The following is a 24,463-nucleotide window of genomic DNA, read 5'->3' on the forward strand; positions in this document are numbered from 1 at the left end:
CCCCCTAAATAAAGACAGACTTGACTCAAATTTTAGTTTTGGTTTTTGGCAGAATTTAGGCCACAACTTTATTGATTACAGAAGGTGAGTGGTTGCATAGGCTCTGGTTCGACTAGCTCCCTGCACCCTTGCAGGCAGCGCTGACCCTGGGCACTAGCATAGGTCAGCCAAGGGTGAACACCTAGGTAGGCGAAAAGCTGGGAACAGACTATGTTCACCACCCAGATGCCCCCTGGACTCAGGCACAGGCACAACCCCCTTTTGGGGGTTGACCAAACCAGTTGAATCCCTGGATTCCTTTAACAGAATACCCTTCACATAGGGATGGCGAGACCATTCTCCCATCCCTGTCACCTGAACCAGTGCCTATCCACAACCTTACAAGTTGTGACTATTTGCTACGCGGCAGGCGAAACCCAAATGGCAACAGCCAATCAGTCAAGTGGGGAAATTTCTGCCGTGTCCCTGTCCCAACGACAGACGACGGCATAGCGAGGTCAATCGCAAAATGCACTAAAAGTAGGGAGAGGTGGGCGAGTGTTCCGAATGCACAGGCTGAAAAAGGAAGCTCTGGGTCACGTGCATGGGTATATATAGGTCCCTCGATCCATTTGGACTGCACCCCATTGGCCAGATTGAACCCAACAACGAGGGACCTACCATTAGGGTGTTGTGGCTGTCCAATCTCACCCCACCCACAACACAGGAGGTCGGTTTCCAGGTCTCACCGCAACACGTGCCCTCTTTTTGGGAGGACACGATTTCTTATAATTCATGACAAACTCAAAGTGCACTAGTTTACAAGTGCGCTAGAAAGCAGGGTGTGCTTTTTTTAAGGTAACCTTTTTATTTTAAAAAAGGTAAACAGCCTAGTATCCCCCTCTTTATCTGTCCCAAGAATTCTCATCCCAATTACTCAGACTGCTTTTCAAATCTGGGAGTTTGAGGCACAATGAGGAGATTCTGTGGGGACAGCAGCTGGCACGGAATATCTCTGAAAAGTTAGTGTTGGTGTACAGATGCTGCAGGCACACTTCACTGGCCCATGGCCAATAATTACTTTGGTCTGTTGCTAGGGAGCACAGCTAATTGTTCTTTTCTTTACAAACAGATAATAAGATTGAATATACTCTGTTTCCCTTGACCTTTGAAGACTTTTAGATGCAGGTGTCTGCAGCACATTTAAAGCATTTTAAAATTATTTCATCAGCTTGCGATGAAAAGCGATTTATTTGATTTTTTCTTCTTCTTGTATATTGGTATAAGTTTTGGAGGCCAGAGTCTGTGGGTGCAAAACTCCCATAAATCCTAGAATTAGCAAAAGTTAAAATTAACTAAGGTTTGATTTAACTGAACCCAACACGGTTTCATTCGTGCTAATGAGACAGGCCAGCTTGGCAGAGCTAGTTGGATATGGGTGACTGGGAGAACAAAGCTAATGGTGGCCAGTCATTAACCCACCAAGGAAGCCATCAATAAGTCAAAGAGGCAGCAGACAAGGAGTAAGGAGCCCTTTCTCCAGCTGTGTTGCTGGACAGAGAGCAAAGAGGTTTAGGATTTCAGGATGGATTATGTAGAGCAGGCAAACAGGAAAAAATGTGCCAGCTTTGCAAGTGGTTTGGCCAGCAAGAAGAAGAGACTCAGAGAGCTCCGTTGCTTTCTCTATTTGCAGATCTCCAAGCCTGCTGCACCTATGAGAGAAGCAAAGCACCCTCTTGGGATGTAATGCTGTGCACCCCTCCTTGTAGGCTCAAGTTTTATATATGTATAAATAAGCCACATATCATAAAGACACCTCTGTCTCTGCTGTGCTTCATCATCCCCAAAGGGAACACAGTACGTGCACCTGGAAGCTCACTTGTGGAGACTGGGATGGAGTGGACAGAGCTATAGGTTGAACAAGATGGTTTGAGCATATTACACCGATCCTGGTCCGACTGCACTGGCTACCAATTAAGTTTCTGGGTCCAATTCAAAGTGCTGTTTTTGACCTATAAAGCCTTAAACGGCTCAGGACCACAATAACTCAAAGACCACCTCTTTCCATATGAACCTAATCGGACCCTGAGATCATCTTCTGAGGCCCTCCTTCGTGTGCCTCCTCCTCGAGAGGTTTGGAGGGTGGCAACATGAGAACGGGCCTTCTCTGCAGTGGCTCCCCATCTGTGGAATGCTCTCCCCAAGGAAGTTTGGCTGGGCCTTCATTATACACCTTTAGGCGCCAGGCAAAAATGTTCCTTTTTAAACCAGGCCTTTAGTTGACCTGATTTATATCCTATGCCCTTTTTAAAAAAATGGGGGGGGGCTATTGGGTTGTTGTTTTTATTTTTATTATGTATTTTGTGGTTTAATATCTTGATTTTATTTTGTGAACTGCCCTGAGATCCCCGGGTATAGGGCGGTATCTAAATTCAATAAATAATAATACAGTAATAATGATGATTGTGTCACTAGGAGGCACTGTCATTTGTTGTTGCAAGTTGGAATGGAGGTTCATATTCCTTTGTGTTTCTATATATTTTAAATATAATCTTGCCTATTCTTTATACCTCCCTGACATGTTCTGGGCACTAAGACCAAAATATGAAAGATACAAAATAGAACAAATCAGAAATTTATGCTCATTACACACTCCTGGTCCAATTATATTTTATCTAATTCCTATGTATGCTGGTTATGTTGATATGTAGATTCTATTTCCAAGATAAATGCTTTATAATTCTGCCTTAGTCTTGAAGCAAGCATTAACATATTGGGTATCCTATTACTACATGCAATTTAAAGCCAGAAATAGATATCTATTGCACATGACATTATTTATCCAGTTACCTTCCCATACCAAAAGGCAAAAAATAATCTCTCTATATATATTGGTAATGTTCATTGCATCTGCTTAATAAATAAATGACATGAATTCTGACATGCTAGAAACATTCTGATCTGCAGCAAAAGACATCTGCCCAACCAAGTGGATTCTAAGATGTCAATACAGTACACAGTGTCAATCACCATTCTCTTTCTTCTCCCGAGCCACTGACTTTGGTAATCTTTTGTAATATGGTGCCCTGCAGTAGGTCAAAATCTAGCGCCCCCAAATGGATCTTGTCAATTATGGCTCTTCTGTGTCCCCTTGGCTTTGCACCCTGTGCTGGGGAAACGCCCGCACCACCCTAAATCTCATGCTGTACAATCTCATAAATTCCAGAGCATTCTGAGACACTTGACTTAGCAAATCGTAACCTCACAGAAATAATAGAAACAATCATGCTAGCATAGCAACGATCTTGCACTATGGAAAAGCTTGCACCAGTCAAGAAACTAGGCAAGCAAAGTTATTGTTTCTCTAGAACAAGAGCAGAACAGGAAGCTTCACCCAGATACAACTAGGTCTTGTGCCACCTAGTGACTAAACTATGGAATGACATTATCCACACACTAGACCACCAGCATAGGTTCTAGGTAAATGTGGTGTTCCCCAGGCAGCTTCATCACTTAGCATGGACTAAGACTGACTAGTGTGTCTATTTCATTTGCTCATCCTCGAGTTCAAGTTCCAGTCAACCCAAGTGTACCAAAATACCTGAAATGCACTAGGGGGAAAAAATTACAACCCATCTAGAGAAGAGTGACAAACGACCAAATAAAAAAACTTTTGATTACACTGTGTAGGAAGCGACTCCACTAAATGGTTTTCAAATACTTGCTTTAAATATTCCATTCATTAAAAAAGAAAAGGAACCAAAGTGTCAATCTAAGATTTAAACAGATACATCCTCAGAAATTAAAGTATCCCATGATATGATTCCAGAAAGAAAAGCCTTTAAATAAAACCTGAGCCCTTAGGAACACAAGCTACTTGCTCTGCTTTGAGATTGTGCGTGATCTGCGAAATGCTATTCCAGTAGGTTTACATTACCCTAGTGTTCTAAATCAACATGCATTGTAAGCAGCTGAGCTACATAATTATGCAAAAGAAGGTCAACTAAATTTACATACTTAATTACATAACTGGAATCCATTTTAATGCTGCTCCTGCTACCAGTAACAGCAAGAACTATCTTCTGCTTTTTTGCTGTGACAGAGGAGCAAGATTTCTCACACCAGCCTAGATACTGTTCTTCTCTAAAGACAGTGCTGTATTACCACCCAGAAGATTTTGCTATATTGAATACCCAGAAATCCCTTACTGAAAATAAAACTTAAAAGAGAAGTTGCAAATTCTAGATCTTTCCAGAGACTTGGCATTTCTACACTACTAAACTAAAGTGAAAGATAAGCAGATAATCCAAATGAACAGTGCTAATTTCATATTTAAGCCCTCTAATAGAGAAGAGATGGCAGTATCTCCAACCTGTCAACGATATTTTATTTTGTAACAGGTTTTGCTCCACCAAGCTGCTCGAAAAGCAAGCTTGTGATTCTGTCTACACACTTCCAAACGCCCACCCGTCATTCACACTTTGTTTCACCAATGTCCTTTTGCATAAGTTTTAAAAGTACAGATATCCTCCAAAAAGTAACTTATACATGGCACATTTAGAAAGCTCCCACGTTACGATAGCAGCAAGCGAAAAACATGCTCTCCTTTAGCATGTCATTCAAGTGTTTAAAAATCTCTCACCAGTTTTCCTACATGGAGGACACTGGACAAGGTGTGAGAGGTATAAGCTGACACAACACTGAGAGCCCAGCTTCTGGAGTCACCAGTGTAGCGCCTATTTGCACAAGGGTGACAACAAAGATCCTGAGGTCCCCGTCACTGCTGCCTTCATCATGATGTGGCAAGCAGCGCTACTGCCCTCCTTCCCTTGAAATAAGAGCTGAAGGAGCACTATGTACTTTCCAAGGCTCAGAGTGGCACCTGAGCAACTGAAAAGAAAGTAGAACAACCAAGAAGATGAGATGGAAAGCGGGGGGGGGGGAGGAAAGGGGAGTGATCTGGATGGCTAAGGTGACACAGGAATCAAGAAAGAGAGAGAATGGAGTGCCCACTGAGAGAAAAGAGTGTGTGCACGCACAAACACACCCGTAAAAATCAATCCTGTTAAATTTGCATTTTTCCCTCCACCATCAAATCACAGATCTGTCTCAACTGGCTGAACCACAATCATGGATTTTGTGCTTTCCAGTGCTGCTATGGTGCAAAAACTATGCATCCTCATAATGTTTTACAAAGGATCCCCTCAAAATCATTACCAAATCATAGGTCTTCTCTGTGACCACAGATGTGTTCTGTGACTTGTTGGTTGTTTTGTTGTCATCCTATATAAAAACAATGAATAGCTGGGAGGACCTGTGCCATAGATTAATGTTTTTGTGCTATTAGCAAGCACCAGATCTGAATTATTATTATTATGCAAACTTGAATTTGTAACATTATGAAAATTCAAGAGGATTTGTTTTAATTCCACTGGATCTACCTTTTACCAAGACCCAACAGAAAAGCAAAGTGTGTGAATGGCTATATGTCTGTGCACAACCTATTGTTTGACTGGGTGGGAGTGACGAAGGAAGAGGGTGAAAAACAACCAGAAAGGTGATGCCCATGGGACTCTTCAGAATTCCAAATGGGCCCAGAGGCTCAAAATGGCTGACAGCTTCTACTCTGCCTTAGCAACCCTTCTTCTATTAAACAGTACATTGCTTCTTTCATATGCTGCACTCACTTAACTGCTACTTTGCTGTAAAGGTTCTAAGGAATTAGTGCATTAATTCACTTAAGCGCCTCTTTATTCCCCATATTTTAAAAAATCATATCTGAAGAGGTAAAATATAATTTGAAAGTATGGAGAGAATGAAAATATAAGTGCAATATTTATCTATTGAATAGAGAGCCTTTGAAAGCATAGTGAGAAAGCCTTGCAAGTATATTCTTATCAATAATATTTGCTGTCAATTAGTTATTTTATGAAAGAAATATTATCTTTATTATCTGCTGTTTATGAACGCATTTGCTGTGTGAGTCAACCAGATTGTGACCTCCTTCCAAAGCATTGCAATTATTCATCACAAATGTGCGTCAATGGAAACGTTTATACACATGCACATTGTGTGTGTGTGTGTGAGAGAGAGAGATATATAGGAAACATTTATATGTTAAAATGTATTTCTATATCTACAGTATCTGTATGCATAACTGCAAAATAAAAGAATCACGCCAGGAGGAGAAGGTTATCTGGGTAAATCAGGTTTTGCAGGCTAGCATAAAAGAACAGACTGTTATATAAACAGTTTTCGGGGAAACTATTGATATAATAGTTAAAGTTTAGAGAAAAGTCGAGTAAGAGGCGACATGACAGAAGTTTACAAAATTACGCACGCATGGAGAAAGTGGCTAGAGAAACATTTCCCCCCCTCTCTCATAACACCAGAACTCATGGCTATCCAGTGAAGCCAAATGCTCGAAGATTCAGGATAGATAAGAAGATTCAGGATAGATAAGAAGATTCAGGATAGATAAGAAGATTCAGGGTGGATAAACAGAAGGACTTATTTATGCAGTGCGTGCTTGAACAACGGAACTCACTCCCACTGGAGGAAGTGATGGCCACAAACTTAGATAGCTTAAAAAAAGCATTAGACCAAATTCCTGGAGAATTAAGGCTCTCAGTGGCTACTAGCTATGATGGTTATGCTCTGCCTTCACAGTCGGAGGTAGTATGCTTCTGAATACTAGTTGCTGGAAACTACAGGAGAGGGAAAGGGCTCTTGTGCTTGGGTCCTACTTACAGGTTACCCACAGGAATCTGGCTGGCTGCTGTGAGAACAGGATGCTAGACTAGAATTATCAAAGCAGATGTGGTGGTAGTATGGAGAATCCCACTTGGCTGAAACCAAGAGACATTCTTAAGGGTCATCCAGACATCTACATTTTCCCGGTCCTTCATGGCTGTCCCTCCAGCTATGAAGAAAAAATCCAAAAGGACAGAAAGACCCCAAATGTGAACATCGGTCTGGTACACATATATTCATGCATATTCAAGAAGAGTCCTTCTGGATCAAAAGGCCCCTCTAGAGCTAGATTGGGCAGCAATATCTCCTTTCTCCTTTTAACTACAAAATGCCGTTTTATAACTATTATGCAATTATTAAAATTGTAAAATATTGTTAATGTCACTGGTAGCGTGTACAGCATTTTTCAGCATGCGCTGAAATCTGTTGATAGGCTCGACATCTCATTTATCCTTACAATATATTTCCTGCTAGGAGATGAATTAAGGCAAGGCACAGAGTTCAATCAAGTTCTATGTGCTGAGACTTGGGTTTCTACGTTAAAAGCCAATGCGTGTTCATCACAACCCACTTTGGTTTAGCGTTTCAATCTTATTTATTAATTCAAAACGTTTTTATTTGAAAACCATGAAAGCTCTTCAGAAACCCTCTGTAAATGAAGACCATCCTGAGACTTCTGCTGCATAACCCTCTTCCCTCTTTCCTGACAGTTCTTGTAATTAAACTTCAAACACAATCTTGAGGCACTGGGTATATTAGTCTCTGCTGGCACTTTTAGTCTTGTTATTGCTATCTGCTATCTACCTTTTGGAAGCTTAATTTTGGCTTGCAAGTTGGATGGAACGCATTGTCCACTGCCCTATGGCAGGTGCAAACATTGTCTGACTGTGTCAGGTACCTAGCTGTAAGGCACTGATGGTCTCAAATAAGGGATTCTGGAAGTAGCACAGGGTGACTGAGCTCTGTGGTAGTTTGTAAGAGAACAGCAGTGTTGGCCTGCTCTCTGCTAACTTCAGCACCACCACTATGGAAAGCCAGGATGTGGCTTCCAATTGGAGATTCCAATTCAGCAGAAATTAAGTAACAAAAAATGTGAATAGGATTACACTTGGAATCATATTTATTCCTTTATTGAAATCCTGATTTCTAGGGTGTGTGGTTTTTTAAAAAGTGCATATAGTAGTGCTTTATCTGCACTATATGCTATAATGTTTGTTTCAGCTAATTCTCTGTAGCTGTTTTATGAGTTAATGAACATCACTGATTTATTGCAGACTCTATTTCTCTGTCTAGTCACATTTTCCAACAGGATTTCATAAACCATGGGTAATGATGGCTAACCCTAGTTTACTGTAATATATCTTCCATACATTTCCAAAGGACTGAGGCACGTCTTTCCCCAACGTGTGCTTAATTGAGTTCTATGACTCCACTGCCTGCAATGAAGACAGTAAAAATGTTTTGAAAGCCATTTGACAAATTCATGGGGGATCTGTGGATAACTGCTGAATATAGTGTTCCTGTTCAATGGAAATGCAGATCAGGGAATGGCACTTCAGTCTGTTTTGGATGGGGTTGCAATTCCTTTGAAGAATCGGGTGTTCAACTGGAAGTGCTTATTGACCCAGCTTTCCTGCTGGATGTTCAGCAACTCACTGTGGCAAGGAGTCCTTAAAGAAGAATTGATTCATTGAGAAGGCAGATCTGGCTGTGGTGACACATATACTTCAGTCACCTTCTCACTGAAACATTGAAACATGCTTTATATGGGTCTGCCTTTGAAAAGTGTTGCAAAACTTTTTTTAGCTACCACTGAATGTTGCTAGCATTTAATTTTCTGCAGAACATCTTGTGTATTATAGCAAAAAGGCAGGATATAAATAGTTTAAAAACTGATCTTTACATTTTCAGAACCAGTATCTGGTTAGCAGATATTGGCGCAGACAACAATAAATTATTTTTTCTGCTTATTCTCTGCTTATAAACTTCTCAAAGACTTCTGTTTGGACATTGCTGAAAACAGAATGCTGCCCTTTGGATCCAAGGAAACGATGCCATTCTTATGCATATAAAAGATTGTGCTTTACCTATAGGTGGTCTTCAAGTTCCTTCCATTTCTATTATTTTAGCCTTTGAACTTAAGAGATATTTAGATGTTTTGGTTGCTAGCAGACTGGCATCCTCAAGAAAACCTTCAGCTTACAGCATTTGAAGCAAGTTTCCAGTGGCTATTTGTGCCTTTATGTTATACTGAAAATCCCAGTTTGTAACACTGTAACTTAATTTCTACTTACTACCTTTTATGAATAATAGGAAAGTCTTTCTCTCAGTACAGAGATTATGAACAATTACATAATTATCCAAGAACAGACACAAAATACAATTACCATGCAACCAAAACAAAGCCAATTATGGAAGAAAGCTATTCAAGTCCTGCCAATGCTTTTCAAAATGTGGATTCCACCCCCCCCCAAAGGGAAAGCATGGAAAATCATAAATTCAGCACCCCACCAATAAATTCCACCAATATGATAACATTCCAGTACCCAATTATTTGAAGGAAAGTGAGAAGGGTAATTTGTGCCCTCTACTCTTGTGGAAGAGATTGACATTATACTATTTGGGATGAAACAGTGAGCCTTGGTCATTACACAAAAACTAACCACTAGATGAAAAGGGACACGGGTGGCGCTGTGGGTTAAACCACAGAGCCTAGGGCTTGCTGATCGGAAGGTCAGCGGTTCGAATCCCTGAGACGGGGTGAGCTCCCGTTGCTCAGTCCCTGCTCCTGCCAACCTAGCAGTTCGAAAGAACATCAAAGTGCAAGTAGATAAATAGGTACCGCTCCGGCAGGAAGGTAAACGGCATTTCCGTGCACTGCTCTGGTTCACCAGAAGCAGCTTAGTCATGCTGGCCACAGGACCCGGAAGCTGTACGCCGGCTCCCTTGGCCAATAAAGCTGCAACCCCAGAGTCAGCCACGACTGGACCTAATGGTTAGGGGGCCCCTTTACTTTTACTAACCACTAGATGAGCTATATATGAGTGATTTAAAGCCACATTCATCTGCCATTCACAACACTGTATTACAGTGTTACAAAGGGGAAGAACCAATTCAGGAAACTCCAAAATTATTACTGCTTTTCAGTGCTATTTTTCTTTTTTAAAAAGGTGCCAGAACTCACCATGAACACCTCCCTTGTTCTCTTAGAATGCCAATGGTGCCCACCTCAGAGGTGCCAGAACTGAGTTCTTGTGAGTTCTGGCTGGGGGGAAAACAACCCTGCTGCTTTTAATTATTCCAATATCATTCTAAGTTTAAAAAGCCTCTTTAGCCACCATGGCAAACCTGAGTGGCAGACAGCACAGGCACCTCACCCAGAATGCCTGGTTCTAAGAAGGATCTCCTCAGTGAGGCAAGGCAAGGAGGAGAAGGTGGAAGAGAAGACACTCTCTCTGCTATTGCCATTGCTAATTTAGTGGGGGTGTGGGAACAGGAAGAGGGAGGGGAGAGGAAGAGGAAGAGGAGGTGGTGCTGCCACTGCAAGGAAAAGAATGGGAGTGGCAGCAGTGGGGAGATGAAAGGGGAGCAGCGGCAGAGTTGCAGGCCGGCTCAAATGATGCAATTTCTAGTGCTGGGCCTGCACAGTAATGTTAAGGGAAGTCACGTGAAATAGCAATTTACCATCAAACGGAAGCCGCTTGACTGTACTCAAAAAAGGCCTTTGTGCAACATAAAGGGCCAGGTATGTAATCAAAATAAAACATAATTTGCTAAGGGAACGACAGCACAATCAGCAACATTGTGTCACCCTCTTAAGCTACTGCTTCGCCAGATGAGCAACAGCTAACTAAAAGGACTGGACCTTGTCATATTATATTATGTTATTGTGAAGCAGCTCAAACAGTGGGTGCTGTGCGGTAATTATATTTTTAAGAGACACCCCTCCTGTAGGCTTACAATTTAAGATGGGCAAGATACTAAGAAAAGCAGAAGAGACACAGAAGGAAAAGGAGAAGATAAGAAATATCAGAGGCCTTGGGAGAAGGAATATTCCTTTAGATTGTTCTTTACATATGTGGCAGTAGACAAAAAGCTGCAGAAGTCCCTGCATTAAACGGGGAAAGGGGACGTGAGAAAGAAAGGATGGATGCATGAAACAGGATAACTAACCCAGAATTTGATCAATGGAACATTATCAGCATAGCTAAGACAACTAAGCTGTCAACCATGGTTTTCTGGCTAACAGCTTCTGGAACACCTATGGAAACTATGGTTAAGAGCTTTGGAACAAACCAGGGTAATAATCCATCATATGAAGTTGGCTTCGTAGTTCTGAAGCTGTGAATGAGAAATCAGAGTTGATAAAAAGAATTCCTGATGTGTTTGCTCTCTGGTGTAAAGGGAAGAGTGAAATAAATGCTTGCATGGCTGAAAGGCTTAAGCCAAGATATGACTGTCCAAATTCCCTCACAATGCAGGAAGGAGTTGAAGATTTACAGCACAATCCAAACCCGTAATCCACCAGGATTAACAAATTTGGAATATTATTGTCAGTATTATTATTATATTTATATCCCACCTTTCTCCCAGACCAAGACTCAAGGCAGCTTACAGATAAAATTGTTGTTTAGTTGTTTAGCCATGTCCGACTCTTTGTGACCCCATGGACCAGAGCACGCCAGGCACTCCTGTCTTCCACTGCCTCCTGCAGTTTGGTCAAACTCATGTTAGTAGCTTCGAGAACACTGTCCAACCATCTTGTCCTCTGTCGTCCCCTTTTCCTTGTGCCCTCAATCTTTCCCAACAGCAGGGTCTTTTCCAGAGAGTCTTCTCTTCTCATGAGGTGGCCAAAGTATTGGAGCCTCAGCTTCACAATCTGTCCTTCCAGTGAGCACTCAGGGCTGATTTCCTTAAGAATGGATACGTTTGATCTTCTTGCAGTCCATGGGACTCTCAAGTGTCTCCTCCAGCACCATAATTTAAAAGCACCAATTCTTCGGCAATCAGCCTTCTTTATGGTCCAGCTCTCACTTCCATACATCACTACTGGGAAAACCATAGCTTTAACTATACGGACCTTTGTCAGCAAGGTGATGTCTCTGCTTTTTAAGATGCTGTCTTAGGTTTGTTATCACTTTTCTCCCAAGAAGCAGGCGTCTTTTAATTTTGTGACTGCTGTCACCATCTGCAGTGATCATGGAGCCCAAGAAAGTAAACTCTCTCACTGCCTCCATTTCTTCCCCTTCTATTTTCCAGGAGGTGATGGGACCAGTGGCCATGATCTTAGTGTTTTTGATGTTGAGCTTCAGACCATATTTTGCACTCTCCTCTTTCACCCTCATTAAGAGGTTCTTTAATTCCTCCTCGCTTTCTACTCCTTCATGGATCACTGCCTTGTCATAGTGAAGGGGCTTGAATAATTCAGAGAAGCTATGAGCTATGCCGTGCAGGGCCACCCAAGATGGACAAGTCATAGTGGAGAGTTTTGACTAAATGTGATCCACCTGGAGCAGGAACCAGCAAGCCACTCCAGTACCCCTGCCAAGAAAACTCCATGGACAAAAACAACAGATAAAATAGAAACAGCTAAAAACATACATTTATTGTTTTGGGGGGGTTTCCCCAGATGTTCACCACTCCTCTTATTTATTTTATTTAAATATCTTTACCCCACATTTTCATATGAAGTGCTTGGCATACATACAGAATGAAATGCCAACTTTTCCAAGCACCCTGGTTGAAAATAAAGGGCAGAGAGAAGAACCTGATCAGACCCTTCCAGTGGGTGCTGCCTGTCCCTTCAGTAGGGTGGGAGTGATGGTGGCTGATGGAGGACACGGTAAGGAGGGGGAGAAAAGAAGGGGTGCAAGTAGGTGAAGGGGTACAGGGGCAGTGGGATGGAGAGCTGCCACAGGGTTCTAGTTGGCAGCCTAGGGGTAAGCTGGGGGCAGCACCAGCAACAGGGCAGTGCTGCTGGGGGTGAGAAGGTCCACAGCCCCTGGAAGGACCTACCAGAGGGGGCACCATGCCACTGCTGCACAGGGTGGGCAGCTGGTCCCAGGGCATGAACAAATAACCATGAAAGGCTGAGTCTGGAGACCGTGGAGGGCTGGCCACCACAGGGTGGGTCCACCAGGTCCAGTTGACAACTCTTGTAAGGGGAAGGCAAGGAGGCATCTGGGCTGGGAAAGGAGTTGATCCTGCTGTCCTGGGAAACCCAGGGGCAGGGCGAAGATTTGAGGTTTGTGCTCCAGGCTTCAGAGTCTCTAGTGGAGGTCTGCAGCAGGTTGTCCATCATAAAGAAGCTTCCCAGGTTTTGCTTGCCGGTCTTTTTCTGGGGGAGGTCTAGAGGTGCTGGAATACATAAGGGGTCATGTCCTGCTTGAAGGCCTCTTTGCCCTGGAGGAAGATGGGCATGTTCTGCAGCTTGAGGGAGCTGGTGGGTGCCAGCTGTACATCTTTCTTCTTCTGTTTCCTCAATAGGGTGGATGGGCCTTGCTTTGCTCAGGGAGCCTCCTGGTCCACTTGCCCAGGGTTGCTGCTGGAAGGAGTGGCAGCATCTGGTGAGGCGTTTGAGATTGGCGGCTTGGGTCCATGTTTAGGAGCAGCATTTGATGGAGGCGAGCTCACTGGCAAGGTCACTGAGGATCCCAAGAATCCAGGTGTCCAGCGATAGGCTGAGCAGGGGCAATGCTTGTGTTGCTCCCTTATCCTGGATCAGCCAGGAATATACTGGCATAAGTTCCTGAACCTGGCTAAACTGGGGCTCAGGTGAGAGAACTGAAGATGGACGCCCTTATATTGGCATGAATAGGAACATGGCAGAGGTGGGATGGTGCAAGAAAAATGCTTACTCCTATTCCAAACCTGTTTCAGTTCAGTCACATGACTGGAAACCTGGCAGAACTTACACTGGTCAAAAGAGTGGTGCAAGTCAAACTCTGTTTTAAAGCTTTACTGATGTTGGGAAGGATTGAGGGCACAAGGAGAAGGGGACGACAGAGGACGTGATGGTTGGATAGTGTTCTCGAAGCTACCAGCATGAGTTTGACTAAACTGCGGGAGGCAGTGGAAGACAGGAGTGCCTGGCGTGCTCTGGTCCATGGGGTCACGAAGAGTCGGACACGACTAAACGACTAAACAACAACAACAACAATCCCTCTGCCTTACTCAGTCCTATTCAGGCAGCTTTAGCCCTTCTTGCAAACAGAGTTTGGAACAGGGGTGACTTATGCCAGCTAATTTAAGACTGCTCAGTTCCACCAGTTTCCTATACTTTGGCTTGCTTTGTTCTTAAAATTAGGTTCTGTTAGGTGGTACAGGTTGCACCAAAGGTTACTGGGACAAAGAAGCAAGTAATAGTTGTCTCCCTTTATATATATATATATATATATATATATATATATATATATATATATATAAAAAATCCAGCAGTTACCCTGTCTCCAACCGGGTTCAAAAACTTCCTTGGGCCAGTATGCATAAATGCATTCTCAAAGTTAGGGTTCAAAAAACAACTTGCAATTATTAAGAATAAAAAACCCACTTTTTTAAAATTAGGCAAACAGAAGGCTGGTATTTACAATGAGATATTTTCAGCTCAGAGATTATGGTTGGGAGGATGAGCAGACTTAATTTACATGCAGCTCAGGTTCTGAGTTTTCATGAAAGGATTAAACACTTCTGGCAATTTACTTTTCCTGCTGACCACAGAAATAGGTTTTTGTTCTGAATAAATTTAATAATAATAATAGAAGGCTAAGCTGTGTTTTGTTTTGTTTTTAAGTTTCTGAGGACTTGTACTTACCTTTCGAGTCATGTATACCTTACAGGTTTTATCGGGGAAGAAGTTACTATTTGTAATTCTCTGGTAGCAAAAACATACACAAGTCTTAAAATCCTGTTTTCAAAAAGACCACCCAGAATACTTCAGAGTTCCATTCAATAAAAAATATTGTTTGTGCCCTCCCCCCTCCCCAGAGTCCCTTCAATCCACCACATAATTATGATCTAGTTCCATTGATTTAAATCAGACTAACAGTGCAAACCTGTACATTTTTACTCAGACGTCACCTCAGTAAGACTTTCTCTGAGATAAGTGTGTACTGTATAGGATTTCCATCTTAACCACTTGCAACATGTGTGCATGACCGAAAACAGGATATTAATGTCAAATTAATTTTCTAATATTTGAAGTCAAAAGAATCACAGCAGGGGTAGGTTTGCCTTCTTTACCTTAAAAATATTGGAAGAAAACCCCTCTTTTGTTATATATGCATCCCTTCAAGCACAAACGATTTTCATAAATATTCGCCTCCAGTTACCTTCTGCACTGTAAGCACTATGTAAGCATGAGAAAACAAATGATTTCCCAGGAAACCACTATTTTAAAAATGGTGTCATATGTTGCTGAGTATTTATTCCAAACACTAGCTCATTTTCCTCCTCTTTTACATTCATGAATTCGCTGCACCAAAATTGAAAGCTTACATAGAAAACCATTCTCAGATTCCCACCCATTTCCTTTAACTCCTGGTGGCAAATTCTCTTTCTCATATGCCAAATGCCAGAGAGCTTGGCACAGCTTTTGAGTTTTCTTTTTCATTGTTGCAGATTCATTCCTGCAAATGTTGTTTGCTTGATGAGTTAGAATGTGCATGTAATGCATCTAAAGTTTTATTATAAAATAGATTAATTTAGGCTTGGCTCATGTCAACAGGCACATGCTAAGACATCATTATCATTATCATTATCAATAATAATAATAATTTATTTATACCCTGCCCATCTGACTGGGTTTCCCCAGCCACTCTAGGCGGCTTCCAACAAAATATTAAAAATACAATTAAACATCAGACATTAAAAACTCCCCGAAACAGGGCTGCCTTCAGATTATCACTTACATGATTTTAATAACATATTTCAAATCCAAACCAGACTTTTTTGGTTTGGCCACATTAAACACTCATAGCAAGGCTTATGAAGTTCTGTCCTGTGGCAGTTTAAAGACCCATAAATTTATTGTGGTACAAACTTTGTCAGATTCAACCACCAGGCTTCAACGGTTCACCAGACTTCAATGATACACAAAATATTTGAAACATTACATTAATTGATATTGCGATGAATTGTGACTGTTGTGTGTCCCAACGCCAACAAGTGCAACTGTATAGCTGTTTCTGCTGGTGCGGAATCTGCTTGACCATGCTGGACAAATGAGCTAACTCTGAGAGCACTGACCACCATTTGCAGAAGGAAGGGTGGGAGAACAAATATGGTTTCCAAGAACTGAGAGGGATGCAGGGGGTGACATTCACCTCCAGAACACAGAGGAGGAGGAGTGAGACCATAATTCCCCTGGTGCTTGGGCAGCTCAATGGACCTTCCTTTATCTGAGGCTTTCAAGTTTGCAGGTGACATTGATATAGAGGAAGTCAGGCTATGTGGTCCTTAAAAAAAAAAAAGTAAGATGTTTACTTCTATGCTAGAGAGGTGAGTTTTAAAAAAATGTTATTGCAACAGCAGAGCACTGCTGTGAATAAATGGAAAGCCTCTTTTTAAAGAGCTACATGAGTGCTTCTGTAGATAAGCATTCTTTCAAGTACTAAAAATACACTGAAGAGCCCACATCAGAAACGTTCCTAGGAATCTGGAGAAGGGATATGTTACCATAAGGCTTCCCATCACAACTGTCAGCTGAAACGTATTAACGTATCTTACTTGTGGAGGCTAGTTTCAGCTTTGCCAGTGTAAAAGCTTGGTGATATTTTTTTAAAAAACTTGCCAAACCAATTTGTCCTGAGACGAAAGCAGATGACAACTCTGCAATGCCATCTCCAAGACTCTGAAAAATTACCATATATGTTGTGTATTGAATTGCAGGCACAGCATAGTAGCAGAGCAGCCAGGAACTAATTAAGGTAGGTAGTGATTGCTTTTAATTAGCTAGTTAGTAGTCCTAGCCCAGGTGCCTATGTATAGCAGCAGGGTTGGGGCTTTTGTGTGTCTTTCTACTTGCTTGCTCCCATGAATAAAGATGTTACCATACCACCACTAGCTGGACTCACCATATAATAATATATATGCAACTTTATGCAGATGGCAATAGGGGGGGAAAGTGCCAAAGATAATGTTTTGATTAAAAATAAATGAATTTTCGGGTAACTCAAGCTATCGAGCCATATCACTAATGGGGCTGCCAGAATATCACATCAAAATGTAACAAGCAAGCTAGAAATACAGGTGATATAATCTCCTTTACATTCAAAAATTGCTGCTAGAAATGTGCCTCCGAGCAAGGATTTCCCTCCAAAATACACCAGGCTGGAATAAATAGTGTTTCTTGCACCTGGAATTTTTTCCTCCTTTCCTGCCGCTGTCCATAACGCGACCCTGTTTTTTGTAGCTGGTTTTCTGAGTGAGCGAGTGCAAATTTTCCATGCAACAAGTTGAGCTAGCAATGATCTCTGATATGTCAGGGAAAGGAGGCACACATGAAGATTAAATTGGATGTGACCATTTATTAAGAATGTCCATATTCTAACATTAATGCCTATCCTTGTATGATCCTATCTCTTTAATTTCTATAGCACCCCAAATCCCCAGTATACAGTTTCAACATGATATTATGGTGTTCTACTTCTTCAACGTGATACGATGTTCTACGAGGGTAAGTTTAGGTGCAAGAACAAAGCTTTGCTATAGCTTGTGGTTAGTGAAGAGAGAGCTTAACCATGAGCCTGGGTTTGGATGCCACACCAAGCCAAACCTTGGCTTAGCTTAGTGCACACAGGAGTAAAAGGGCTACGGAGCAGCAAAGGGGCTGCAAACTTCTCTCCAGGAGGCCACACTTTCACGCACTCCTGCATGGCTTACCATGACAACACATGAACCAGATCACTGTAACTTGGCTCTGCTCAATTCAGTCATGCCAACTAGTAGCTAATACATACCGCCAATGCTAATTTGTTCAGTAGCGGAATGAAGAGACTGTGTTCTTTAACAAGCCATTGTGAAACTGCGGACTTGCATAACACAGCTACACGTGTTTCCTCAAAAGCACGTCCCACTGAGTTCAATGGGACTTAGCTGCTACCTAAGGAGAGATAGGATTGTAGTCAGGCCAAGCAGTCATAAATCCCAACTGGGAGCCACAGGATGACACTTGCATCCAAATCCTTGACATCTTATACTGGCCAGGATGGAACTGGAGCAGGGAGGGGCAGATTTCCTGCTTTTTTGTTGCTCCAGGCTGGTACAGTCAAGGTGTCATGACTCGAGTCCAGCAGTAGCAAGGGCCAGAAGCAGCAGATTTTGCAGCTTAGGCAACACAGGGCCCGAGCCTGCGGCTGAATAACAGGAAACAACCGAGGCTGAGGAACATAGTCTCCAGAAGAAGCTCACCAGAGCCTGGATCCTCACGGGCAAACCTCCCTCTCAGGAGCCAAAACCTTTCCTCAGGACCTCACCAGTACAGTAGGGAATTGAGGAGGGGTGGCCATCTTAGGCCAGAGAGTTGGCCCGTTAAGACTCTGTAGTTAGTCATAAGGGGGCACAGGCTGAGAGAGTCTGAGAGCAGGAGCTTCAGGAAGTTCTGTTTGCTGCCATACTCTGTTGGAACAAGTTGCTTACTTGAAGCTATCTGTAGTCCAGTCTTGCCTCCTTGTCTGTAGGATTTGGCATAGGGCCATGACATGATTAGGATAGATCAGTTCATGCAAGCTACAACTTCTATTTCCTCTTGCCATGTATCGCTGTGGCCAGATTAGACAACTCCAGGAACAGGTGTGGCTGGCACACTAGTTTTCAATGTGCAAACACATTCCTGGCCAAAACCTAAGCATCTAGACTCAGGGTTTAATCCAGGAGTACACCCAAGGAGCAAACCTGAGTTTTCAGGGGGAGTGTAACACACACACGCCCTCCAGCACAGGCTGAATCCTTATTCCCTATCCTTTCAATGTGATAGAACTGTGAATCAATTATATAATGGGGAATGAAGTCTAAATGAGGTCTAAATGATGCCCGGGCACCCACAAAATTCCCCATGAAGGGGCCAGGCACCCACAAATTTCGGTGCCAGGGCCATGCACACTGCATGGCACCCATGTCCCCAGGCACCCACGGTTGCGGAGCCAAGTTGGCACTCCTGTCCAGGGCAGCTCTTCAATCTTTGGTGAAAGATATCATTCCTATGGAGAAGGCTGTGCTCAGGGAAGCTCCCTAGAGGCGTACCTTCAGAGAACCTTCCCAGCCTTTGAAGAGGGCACCATGTAGAACCAGCATTTTGCTCTCACTGATACCTATGGAAATTCCTCAAATAGGAAATGAGCACAATAGCCTTCTCTCATTTGTGTTCCCCCTGTAACTGGTGGTTCAGAGGCATATTGCCTGTGGCAGTGGAAATATGACCATGATAACTATCAACCACTGATAGTCCAATCCTCCATGTATTTGTACCATCCTATTTTAAAGCTATCTAAGTGGACAGCAAAATCCATTACGGTGGTCCTTGCTTCTACCATCTTCAGCGGTACCAAATACTTTTGGTTCCTGGAAGTTTCACCCTTTCTCACTTACTTTCCTCATACCTAGAGAACTGTCTCCCAGAACTTCTTGATAGCATCATTTTTCTCTCTTTCTCCCTTCAAGTCCTCCTTTCATCATTATCCTTTAGTCATCACCCCCAACTGAAAACACATCACTACATTAGTACCTGTTCATCCCACCTGACTCCCCCTATCCTTCATACTTTTCTCTGTTGCTTTCTTCTTCCAATATTAAATTGTAGATTGCATGTTCTTTGAGCCAGTGACACTTTTTTATACTTAAGATAAAGCATACCCAAATATTAAGATGGTGACCCACATTTAGGGCCTTTTCAGTTGTGGCACCCCATCTTTTGAATACTCTCCCTAGGAAAACCTTGCCTGCCATAAACCTGAAGTAAGGACTTTACTTACCCAGGCCTTTTAGGTAGTCTGCCTTGTTATTTTTATTCCATTGTGGATTTATTCCAGGATTTATTTTGCTTTTTAAATCTGTTTGATGTTGCTTTTTAAAAAAATAATAATAATTCTTTGTCATTCTGGGAACATTTTTCAGATTGAAAACGCAGGTCCTAAATATTCCAAATGAATAAAATGTTGCTGTATAAAGAATCGTATGCACCAACGGCACTATAAAAACAAATAATATGTTTGCTGGTATAATAAGTAGTTACTTATGCATGTCTGAACGCATTAAAAATTCAACATTCAGTTCCAAGAGATATTTTGAAACAAGAAAATGGAAAAGCAACAACATAAACTTGATAGTTTGAAGGCGAGGCATCAGTGCCTTGCATCTGTTTTCTGTTCTTCAAATGTGGTGGCATTTACTTTGGTTATATTCAGTCAGATGTTTCAGAAAGATATTTATTTTCAAGGTAGAAACACTTCTTGGCACCACTACATTTCTCCCATTATCAACACTTTATTAACAGAGAAAAAGACCCTGGTGGCGATTTTGCCCATGCCCTAGTGATAATGTTCTATAATCTCTTAAAATAATATTTTAAAACTATTTCCACCACAGCATGACAAACTCAGAATTAGTTAAGCAAGCTTAGGCACAGTCATAAATGGAGCCCACTCCTTTTTAAAATAGGAAATACTTTTAAATCGCAGCAAAGTGCTTGTTTTCCTGGTTCTTTCTCCTTTTCAAACACACTGCTGGGATTTCAAATTATTCCCCTGTTTTAAAAAGGAGTGGGCTCCATTTATGATCGCCCCCAAGGTTGCCTAACTAGTTCTGAGTTTGCTTTTTAATTCAAGGGCAGGTTTGTTCTTTAAATTGACTTTAGTGCTAGCACAAATCAATCAAGAGTGCGCAGGCTGACCTTTCGAAAACCATCTGGGGGAAATCACGTACTGATTTTGTGTTATCCTTCCTGTGCTTCCCAAATTATTTGCAATGCATGCTTAGGACCATTATGAGGCAAATGCATAAATGTGTTAAGGAGCAGTGAAAGGGTGGATTTCGGTTTATAAATAACAGGTAGTGTTTACTCTGGAGAAGTGCATCCCTTAACAAGATCTGGGAATGGTTTTTGTGTGCCATTTATAATTGTTAGTAGTGCTACCTCCAATCCAGTTTCCTTTAAACACCTGTCCACATCTTTTAACATATGGAACACATTATTATTTTAATCTCAGTATGCAGATTCCTGCAAATATTATCAGCTTAATTCCATGACCCTTTCAGCTGGGAAGCAAGCATGGAAACATAGGTTCTATTAATTTGCTCTTACTAACAGAGAGCTTTTAACAGAGGCTAATGTAAGGCTGATTCTTCTTTTACCTGCTCTAGACAGTAAGTGCCAAGCTCTACAAGGACACAAGCTGAGGCAACCTGTTCTCTCACAAAAATAATAGCAAAGATGAGGCTGGAATGGCCTATATAGGTCATTGTAACACTGCAGGGTCTCAGGTGGCTTCTCAGTAAAAATGATTCCCCCCCCCCAATATAAAGTAAGCTTGGGGTGAACAGATTAATGGCACTGAGTCAGATTCTCAGTATGTGACTTAATATGTCATTTTCAAAGTCTGGCTTTCTTTAATGTATCTCTAGGTATCTGTGTGACTCCAGTGAGACTATGGAATTTCAATGATAAAATGTGTTCATAGGGAATCAGCTAATAAGGGAACAAATTCTAGAGGGATAGAAAAGCTAGCTTTTATGGCAAAAGCTACTATTATGGTACCTTAAAGGCTACAAGACGGATTGTGATGAAGATTGAAAGCTTATAAATCTGTAGGACTTTAAGGTGCCAAAAGACAAGTTTTTGTTTTCATCACGAGAAGTTTGTAACGATAGTCCTGTCAGCATGTCATTGTTTGGGAGAGTTTGCAACTGAAATCTGCACTATATTGTTATTGGCAAAATAAATGGGCTTATAGAGTTAGAATTCATTTTAGTTTCAGAATACCACTGTACACTACAATTATAACGGGAATGCTTTTAATTTGAGGAGCTCAGATATCAGGAAGTGTTAAACAGGTAAAGAGTGATATGGTGCAAGTTTTAGAGGATTAACAGCAACATTAGTTAAATTGGGAGGATATCTCTTAAAAGGGGGGAAAGGTTTTGAAGAATGACTACAAAATTATATTGAAAATTTCCTTCATTTGGAGTGTTTATTGGTAAGGAATGTATATTCAGTGTATCTGATATAGAAGGATTGCTTACAACTACAAAAAGGTAATATCAATAAAAAGAACTCCATTTTTGACCAGCATGTTCAACGAGATGATAGTTTGATAGGTATATAGTGAGGATCAATTTGCCTAGGGAGTCTGACCTATAAACGACTTTACCTGAATTAATTAGGTGAGAAAGGGAAATGGTCCATCTGAATATTGCTGGGGGGGGGTGGAATTGAAGAAGAGAAATAAGCTAGGTTGGTAAAAAAGTTGAAGGGCAAGAGTCTCACCAAGGGAATGTGTGACTCTCCAGTAAGAAATTGTCTATGAAGGTTTATGAAATGATCAACAACAGTTGGGTGATCAACTCTAGTACATGTGACTAATGGAACTTCTTGATTCAGTGAGTTGAATTTAGCATTATTGCTGCTGCTGTTTATTAAATTTGTATACTGCCTTTCACCCAGAGTCCTCAGGGCACTTCACAACAATGTAGAATTTTGGAAAAACACCACCACCAGGCTTTACGGGGAAGTAGGCGAGATGTTTCAAATGGGGGAAATATCAGTGGTGTGCACTGAGGAGGCCAATGAGTCGGTTATCTAACTTTGGATGGGCCTAGCAAGGAACATTAAGAGAGCAGGGTAGGTTGTAGGATGTTCGCAGCAGCCTGTGGGTATGAAGAAATGAACATTCTTGAAGTAACTGGGGCAGCCCTTGGAGCTGGCCCTGTAATCAGGTGCATATAGAGCGTGTGGAGGCCACAAGTGGAAATGCAGTTGCTTTGCTATTGCCATAGACTTCACAAAGTATAACTTGTAAGAAGATGATTTGTGAAAGAGATCTCTTGGTTCTGGACAGAACATTTGGGGGGGTTAACATGGAGGAATGGGGGTCTGCAAAGTAGTAGCGGCCTCCCCTCAAGCCCTGCAAGGGGTGAGTCAGTGAGGCTCAACTGGGTGACAATGGGAGCACCTGAGGGAGGAGGGGGCAGGTAAAAACACACAGGTGCGCAAGGGCTGACCCAAACCTCTGCTAACAGGGGACTTGAAATACACGCGTGTAAGTGTGGGTGTATCTACACACACGCGTAGAAACCGCTTTTGAGGGTTTCTGTCACTGACCAAGCGGTATACAAAAGCTGTGAAATTAAATTAATTGAATACACACGCACGCGCGGCTAGCAGGTGTTGCGCACCTCAGTAAGAATATGAGGGGAGGAATTAATGCGTGTCGACTGAAGGGTGTGTGGAGGGAAACAGAAGGTCTCCTCAGGAGAAGGATTTCGGGCGCGGGGACAGAGGCAGGCCCCTGGAGGGCAGGGTTTCCTGCGCTAGCCAGAGAAGGATCCCCGCGCCCTTTCGCCCTCCTCACAAGTTGCGCCTCAGAGGCTCGAGGGGATGGCGGCGTCGGCGGCGTCGCCACTTTTCCCGCCCGCGGGCGGCCCTGGCTCACCTGCCCTGGCCCGGCGGGCAGCCTCTCCCCTTCCCCGCCCTCTCCTCCCTCCTGCGGCGGCGCCTCCTGCCCTGCGCGTCCTCCGCCGCGCGCCTCTCCTTCCCTTGCAGCCCAGCTCTCCACTCACCGAATTTGGCCTCTGCTCCAGCGGCGCTGGCGGCGGCGGCGGCGGCTCCGCCTCGGTGCCGGGCGACGACGAGGACCAGGAGCAGCTGCTGCAGCAGGCGGAACGCGAGGCTGGAGGTGCCGGGCGACCCCATCATGCGTGGCCCATGGCAAGCGCCTGCCTGCTGCCTGCTTGCCCGGCCCGCCTCGTCGTCCTGTCCCCTCGCAGCGGCTCAGTCCATGCCACCTCGGCTCCGGGGCCAGGCTGCAGGCGCTCCCCGGCAGGCTCCCTTCAACACCCAGGACAGCGACCAGCGCCGTCCCCTCGGCTCGCCAGCCTCAGCCAGCCAGGCGGCCCCTCCCTGCCTCGCTTCCTCCTCGCCCGGCAGCGCCAGGCGCCTCCTCCTCCTCCTGCTCGCAATGAACTGCCTGCCGCTGCTGCTGCTGCTCTCTTCGCGCAGCTCTTTCGACGCGCTGCTGCTGCTGCTACTGGCTCGCGCTGCAAGCTCCACAGCCTTCCCTCAGCCGAGGCGGGCCAAGCGCGCCCGCTGGACCTTTTTCTTCCTCTTCCTCCTCAACACCCCTTCCATCTCTTTCCTCCCTCCCACCCCGGCCGCGCCTCCCCAAGGCTTAACTTCCCTACAGGTAGAGGGACTGGCCGACCAAATCCGACTAAGGAGGAGAGGAGGAGAGGTCAGGGTCCAAAATGGAAGCCCAGCTGTTTCCTGCTCCAAAGGCGCTCTCTGGCCACCAGGTTTTAGGGTGGGTGTGTTGGGTGTGTTTGCAAAGTGGAGCTCTCCTCTTTTTTTAAATGCTTGGGGTGAGATTGGCAGGCAGAGCCCAGGAGGCTAGTAGTGGTTCGCCTGGGGGGGGGGGTTTCTCAGTGGCAGGCTGGCTCAATGGATGGGGGTCGGCCTTACTGCCAAGGAGGAGAGGGCTCCTGTGCCTTTAATAATAGCTTTGTGTGGGAAAGGAGGATGCAGGCA

General features: G+C 43.3%; 1 protein-coding gene across 3 annotated transcripts in view; it reads right to left on the bottom strand.

The window, feature by feature from the left end:
* PTPRN2 (protein tyrosine phosphatase receptor type N2) overlaps nt 1-24,055 on the bottom strand; it is a 608,972-nt gene extending 584,917 nt beyond the window's left edge. The window contains exon 1 of one of the 3 annotated variants that reach the window (XM_053409492.1): nt 23,500-24,051. In XM_053409492.1, the coding sequence (XP_053265467.1) occupies nt 23,500-23,635 (136 nt within the window). In that variant the 5' untranslated portion in view covers nt 23,636-24,051. Of the gene's footprint in view, nt 1-23,499 lie in introns of all 3 variants that reach the window. The other 2 variants (XM_053409491.1, XM_053409490.1) reach the window with 2 other exon arrangements.
* Between the last annotated feature and the right edge of the window lie 408 nt (nt 24,056-24,463).

This window comes from Podarcis raffonei, chromosome 12 (genome assembly GCF_027172205.1).
Source record: "Podarcis raffonei isolate rPodRaf1 chromosome 12, rPodRaf1.pri, whole genome shotgun sequence".
Taxonomy (NCBI): domain Eukaryota; kingdom Metazoa; phylum Chordata; class Lepidosauria; order Squamata; family Lacertidae; genus Podarcis; species Podarcis raffonei.